A 6,779-nucleotide genomic window follows, 5' to 3' on the forward strand; every position below is an offset into this window, starting at 1 on the left:
TTTTTTTTTTTTTTTTTTTTTTTTTTTTTTAATGGAGTCTCCCTCTGTCTTCCAGGCTGGAGTGCAGTGGCACGATCTTGGCTCACTGTAGTCTCCGCCTCCTGGGTGAAGCGATTCTCCTGCCTCAGTCTCCCAAGTAACTGGAATTACAGGCACATGCCACCATGCCTGGATAATTTTGTATTTTTAGTAGAGACAGGGCTTCACCATGTTGGCCAGGCTGGTCTTGAACTCCTGATTTCAAGTGATCTGCCCCCCTTGGCCTCCCAAAGTGCTGGGTTTATAGGCATGAGCCACTGTGTCCAGCCCCTAAAATAAAGTTTTATTGGAACACAGCTATTTTTGTTTACATATGGCCTAGGGCCTCTTTCATGCTATAGCCATAGGGTTGAGTAGTTGGACAGGGACCAAAAGGCCCACAAACCCTAAAGTATTTACTATCTCACCTTTTACAGAAAAATATGGGCCCTGGACTAGTCCCTTGCTACTTACAGTATGGTGCCTGTACCAGCAACATCAGTGTCACCTGAGACTTGTTAGAAATGCAAAATCTCAGGCCCCATCCCAGACCTATTGAGCATTTCAACAAGATTACCAGGTAGTTTGAGAAGCACTGAGCCAGATGACTCCAAGTTTCCTCTCAATTCTGCAGCTCTCTGGCTCTAGGAATTCACGGAGCAGAAACTAGATCCCACCAGTGTTATATATGGAAGGAAACACACAAAGAGAAGAGGATATTGACTTCAAAGAACTTACAATTTAGTTCAGTAGTATTCCAACTTTACCATGCAGATTTCCTTGGAGTACTTGTTAAAAATGCTCCTCCTTCAAATTTGGATCCAGTAGATTGTAACTGTACCTAGGAGTCTGCATTTTGAACAAGCATTCTGAAGGATTCTGATGCACTTGAGCCTCGGGCACCACTCAGAATAATGACCCCTTCATCATGCCCTTCTCTTTCTTCACCATCAGGCTCCATTTGTGGCAGGCCAGATGGACTACTGCATGAACAACACAGCTGTCTTCTTGCCAGTCCTGGTTGGCTTCAATCCAGTGAGCATGGCCAGGTAAGCCTTCTGGAATGACTGGCCAGCCCTGGGGCAGGCTGGAAGGGAACACGTCAAAGTCTATAGTACAACCATAAGGGAGAAAATGATGAATATAGCCTTGTTCACCAAATCTCAGAATATTAAATATGGGGCGCCCCTAAGCTTACAAGGTTTTCTTGTTTGTTAAATTATTATCTTCTTGCTTCAGAAGGGATTAAAGGCAACTTACAAAGGATACATAAAGTATAAGATAGCTTACATTCAAAACAGGGATTGAAGAGGCAAGAAAAACAAGAGATAAAATGGAGGATAAAATGGGGTCAGGAAGATGCATACCACAAAGATTTGTGCTTTCATTTGGGGGTGAGCTCCAAGCACCTTTTCAAAGTAGCAGTAGTGGGTGCTAGATGGCTCCCTACTCTTCTTTGTCCAGCTCCCTTATTTAGTGCCCATTCTCTCTCATCATTTCTGGCACCCCCTTGCTCCCCCGAGGCTCCTCAGATCTCTCACCGTCTTCCCTTCCCTGAGAGCCCTTCATTCCCAAATCACCTCCCTCTTATATTTTCTATGTCAGTGGTCACTCTGATCTCAGAATAAGTCAACATATTAAACCAGTAGTGCTCAGATGTGGTTCTGTGCATGAGCTGCCTGGGGAATGTTACAAAAAAATAAAGAAGATTCTTAGTTCCTTGTGCAAGAGGTCTGGTTTTGTAGGTTTGGAGTAAGGCCCTGAAATATCTATTTTTTGAAAGCATCCCTGGAGATTCTGATGCACAGCCAGGTAGGGGAAACTCTGCTAAATAGACCATTGGACTGGGCCACCTGACAAAGCTGAGGGCTTCCTGACACCAGAGGGATACGGCAGAGGCTTGCTGATGATTTTAGAGCAGCTTTTTCTATTTAGCGGTGGTCTTGGGAAGGCGGACAAGCGGGTTTTTCGAAGGTGCTTTTTCACCTCCCAGATTCTAGGCTGTAGTATAATTCATGTGAAGGTGTAAATGAATCTGAAATACCCTAACCCTGATCCTTTTCATGGAGGGCCCTCCTTCACCAAAAATGTATCTGCTGCAGTGGAAGCTAATTTCAGGCCCTATGACTAAGTGAAATGAAGAATTTCAAACAGTGTAGGCGTGGAGATCTTCCAGTTGTTCCTTAAATCAGTGGCTCCCAAACTTGGCTGATTTTCAGAGTCATCTGGAAAGCTTTCTAAAAATACAGATTTTGGGGCTTCACTCCAGAACTGCTGAATCTGAATCTGGATGTGGTACCCAGAAATGGGTAGTTATTAAAAAATAAAACTCCCCAGATGATTCAGATGCCCAGCTGTGTTTAGGAATCTAGATGTTAAACCATGCAATATGAACCCTGTCGCTGCTTTCTGCTTTAGTCTCCTCTTTCTTAGGTCTCTAGCAAGTTTCAGAAATAGTTTGAGGACAAATGACAGGAGACAATTTACACAACAGGCATGAAATATGTGAAATTTGTCTGCCCTAGAAGTGATACAAAAATAGTTCAAGAAGGGATGGAAACTTTGCAGGATGGGATGATAAGGCAAAATTTGGGGTGCCATGAAATGCACCCCAATGAAATGTAAATTTTGGGTGCATTTACATTTTATTGACATGTACAGGGGTAACTGACTCTTGGAGGTCCTGCCATAATGGGGGATTCACAAATTATCCCCTTGCAAAGCCATTAGAAATCAACTGAAGAAGATCCTCATTCTTTGCGATTCCATGATTTGTAACTAAGCAGATAACAAGTCTGCCTCATTAACACATTGATTTGTTCCCCATTAATTCATTCAAGGAATGCTTGACAACTGCGAGGTGCTACACCTACCTTGCACCTTGATTCCCTCACCGTTATCCCTCCCTCCAGTACTGAGGGCTCACTCTTTGGAGGGATTTCCAGAATGTATTTCCATGAATGGGAAGGGCTTCTGGACCCTAAGATGGAAAATAAGGTGGCAACTTTGACATTTGAATGACAGGCATTCCCTAAGGGGCCTGCAGAGGGTGAGGTTAGTGTGGCCATGGCATTGGGGCTTATGCAAGACAGTTTGGGTCTCAGGCTGGAACTTTCAACCTGAATGTTGGCTTTGCTCTGGGCTTGAGGTGCTGAATGTTTTATTAACCCCTGTCCTTGGGGTTCAGGGACACAGTGCCTCTAAAACCTCCAAAGCATACGTCTGTGTGAAGTTGTTGACCTCTGACCTCAGTCCCAAAGCAGTCTTTGATCATGACTCCCAGCTGAGGCCCTTCTTTGAAATCCTCATAGACAATCTCCCCACCTTGTGTCTCTCTGGGCCCCAGAAATGACCCCATTGAAGACTGGAGTTCAACATTCCGACAAGTGGCAGAGCGGATGCAGAAAATGCAGGAGAAACAGAAAGCTTTTGTGCTCAATCCTGCCATCGGGGTAGGGCTTCTCCTTTTTCTACGTTCTCCAACCCCCCAGCGCCTGGGAACTGCTTGCCACTTCCTTGGGGCCTCTGATTTTAGGTTCTGTTACATCTTGTTTAAATTCCTGAGGCATTGTGAGTCAGCTAAAATGTTATAAACCAAATCCTATTTTCCCATTTACTTTTTCACTGTAAGATATTTTGTCTTCATTCCAACCCCGTCTCTCAAACCGGTAATCATTAAACACTTTAGTGGTCGGGGGCAGTTTCAGTTTAAAGAAGATCTTCGCCATCTGTGTACAAACACCATTGAATAGCCACGGTTATGTCTCAGTCTGTCTGTCTTATATATTTACATTAAAAAATGGGGTGCAGTTTTGTTTCATTCTGCCTTCTAAATCCTCTCCAAAATTGCCTGGCCCTTCTTAGCTTGAAAGCTGTTTTCTCCTGTTCCTTTTTTCTCATCTGGATTGTGGATACATTTTACTAGCCCCATTTCTCCTCACTTGGGCCTTAGGAGGGCCTTAGCCAAATTCCAGCCGGTGCCTCCCTCTACCAGTGATGGCCATACAATCTGAGACATTCTCCTCCATCTTCCTTTTGTGAGATAGGAAGGTAGAATTCCATATGACATAAGAATTCCATAGCTTTGGCCTCCCAAATACTCATCTCTCTTTCCTCCTCTCTGCAAATGTTGACTTTCAGTCTTCTTTTCTCAGTCACTACTGTTATCACTCTGTTTGCGGGAATCTCTTTGCTGTCCGGTGTGCTGTGTTCCACATCTGGACCCCTGCAACGGCTGCTTCATCTGTCTGTCCAAAGCATATGACATGTGGCATTTGGACTGATAAACTACCACAGAAAATGGTGGAGGTGAGGGAGGTGGGGGAGAAATTTCTTGGAAAGAAAAGCACTCTCTGGGCCAAGTGTGACGGCTCATGCATGTAATACCAGTACTTTGGGAGGCCAAGGCAGGCAGATCACTTAAGGTCAGGAGTGCAAGACCAGCCTGGCTAAGATGGTGAAACCACATCTCTACTAAAAATACAAAAATTAGCCAGGTGTGTTGGCAGGTTCCTGTAATCCCAGCTACTCAGCAAGCTGAGGCAGGAGAATCTCTTCAATTTGGGAGGCAGAGGTTGCAGTGAGCCAAGATTGTACCACAGCACTCCAGCCTGGGCGGCAGAGCAAGACGCCATCTCAAAAAAATAAAAAAAAGAAAAAAAGAAAAAAAGAAAAGGAAAGCACTTTATGAAAAACCCTTGACCCAGCTGACAAGAGACCCAATCACTGTGACTTCCTCCCCAGAGAGTCCTAAATATATACCCAGGAATGACCAGAGGAGGTCATTCCCCTCTTTCTAATCTTCCTCTCAGTCAAGCCCACCCAGCCCCCTTCCTCACAGGCACACCAGGGGCCAGCAGTACCATCACATGCATGGCCAGGGGTCACTAACAAGTGGTCTCCGGAGTCTTCATCCTTTCCCAATTCCTCTTGGGTGTCTTCGCCTCCTTCAGCCTGAGGGTCTCAGCGGCTCCTCCCGAATGAAAGGTGGAAGTGCCACCAAGATCCTGCTGGAAACCCTGTTATTAGCTGCCCATAAGACTGTGGACCGGGGCATTGCAGCATCTCAAAGGTAGGGAGGACCTGGACAAGAGAGAGCTCAGAGTCAGGTGAGCGTGAGATGGTGTGGATGGGGAACGGCAGGTCTAGACCCAAGGACTGGGCTGGTGGCAGTAAGACTGCAGCCCACCACGCCTCCCCTGGGAAGGGAGCTGGTAGGGACATGCTGTTGCTCCCACCACGTAGTCGCAGAGTCCAGATTGTCTCCAGTGGATCCTGGATTCCTCAGGCCCAGACCTAATCCCTGAGCTTGCCTGGAACCTCCAAAGCCAGCCTGGCTCCCGAGGGCCCTTTGGTTTGGGGGGTGGTCTAGGTCATGCAGGTAGAGCTCATCCTACTATGGGCCAACCTCCCTCTCCAGGGTCTCTAGCCTCACTCCCAGGCTGTTCACTCCCCTTCCCAGCGGTTTTCAGATCCTGCTCCTCCTGGTACCCTCCTGATGCCCTCATCCCTCTTTCTGCTCTTTCATTTTCTGCCCACTGAATCCCTTGCTGCACCCCCCGAACACAGTCTGGCCCTACTCTCTGCACCTCTCCAGGGACCAGAAGAACTTAGTTCTAAGGGAGCTATGCCTTCGCCTCCCTCCTCAGGGAGGCACCCAGTCTTTCTGAGAGGCATTGGGCCCTTCCTGGGAGCTGGTGGCTTTTCTCCCAGATGCCTCCTGGAAATCTTGCGGACATTTGAACGAGCTCATCAGGTGACCTACAGCCAAGGCCCCAAGATTGCCACCTTGATGAAGCACGTCAGCACCAGGTGTGTGGATATGTGTTTAGAGGTGGGGATGTGGCCCAGATGGGGAATACTGAGAGCAGGGAGACTCTATGAGACATGTTAACATGGTGCGGGTGATGGGATTGCATGTTGAAGGGTCATGGTGTGTTGACTCCTGTGCTCTTCTGTGTGCATCTCTGGCCTCTTTTCACTGTAATCTCTCATGTCCTAACCTCTGATCCATTCTCAGTCTGGAGAAGAAAGGCCATGTGTACTTGGTTGGCTGGCAGACCCTGGGCATCATTGCCATCATGGATGGAGTAGAGTGCATCCACACGTTCGGCGCTGGTGGGATCCCAGTCCAGATGTTCTTCCTGCTTCCTGCTGATCCGATCGGGCGGCTCTCCAAACACTGTCCTACTCCCAACCCATGGGTGTTTGTCAGTGTCCCTCCTGCCCTATCTAAATAGGCACACTCAGTCAAATTCTTCTTCCTTCAAACCCCAACTCAGTCCTTGATCCCTTCTTAGCTCCCACCCCTATGCTTAGCTGTGGCTTCCCACATGGGTTACTCCTCCCTCCACACACCGCTTACCACTTTTCCTCCCAGTCCCACTGACTCCCCCTGAAGCCTAGAAACTTCCTTTCCTATAAAGCCAATCTTTCCTCTCTCCTTGTTCTTAAACTTCCCAGATTTCCGAGATGTCCATGGCTTTCTCATTGGTGATCACAGTGACATGTTTAACCAGAAGGCTGAGATCACCAACCAGGTTGGAGAAGAACAGGACTTGGGGAAGTTGGGCAGATCACTGGTGTGCTGAGGGTGGAAGCAAAAGGGAAGGTGGAGCTAGGTGGGGAGTTCATTGGAATAGATAATCCAGAGAAATAGCCAGGTGTGGTAGCTCACTTTGGGAAGCCAGGGTGAGCGGATCACAAGGTCAGGAGTTTGAGACCAGCCTGGCCAACATGGTGAAACCCTGTCTCTAATAAAA

The 6,779-nt window shown here is 47.3% G+C and overlaps 1 protein-coding gene across 1 annotated transcript in view; it reads left to right on the forward strand.

Moving 5' to 3' along the window:
• GCKR (glucokinase regulator) overlaps positions 1-6,779 on the forward strand; it is a gene marked incomplete at its 5' end in the record, with an annotated part of 24,615 nt that overhangs the window by 1,238 nt on the left and 16,598 nt on the right. The window contains 6 exons of the mRNA XM_017545626.2: positions 973-1,067; positions 3,365-3,470; positions 4,971-5,089; positions 5,731-5,829; positions 6,038-6,135; positions 6,481-6,557. Of these exons, the coding sequence (XP_017401115.2) occupies positions 973-1,067; positions 3,365-3,470; positions 4,971-5,089; positions 5,731-5,829; positions 6,038-6,135; positions 6,481-6,557 (594 nt within the window). The remainder of the gene's footprint in view (positions 1-972; positions 1,068-3,364; positions 3,471-4,970; positions 5,090-5,730; positions 5,830-6,037; positions 6,136-6,480; positions 6,558-6,779) is intronic.

This window comes from Cebus imitator, unplaced genomic scaffold (genome assembly GCF_001604975.1).
Source record: "Cebus imitator isolate Cc_AM_T3 unplaced genomic scaffold, Cebus_imitator-1.0 Scaffold180, whole genome shotgun sequence".
NCBI lineage: Eukaryota > Metazoa > Chordata > Mammalia > Primates > Cebidae > Cebus > Cebus imitator.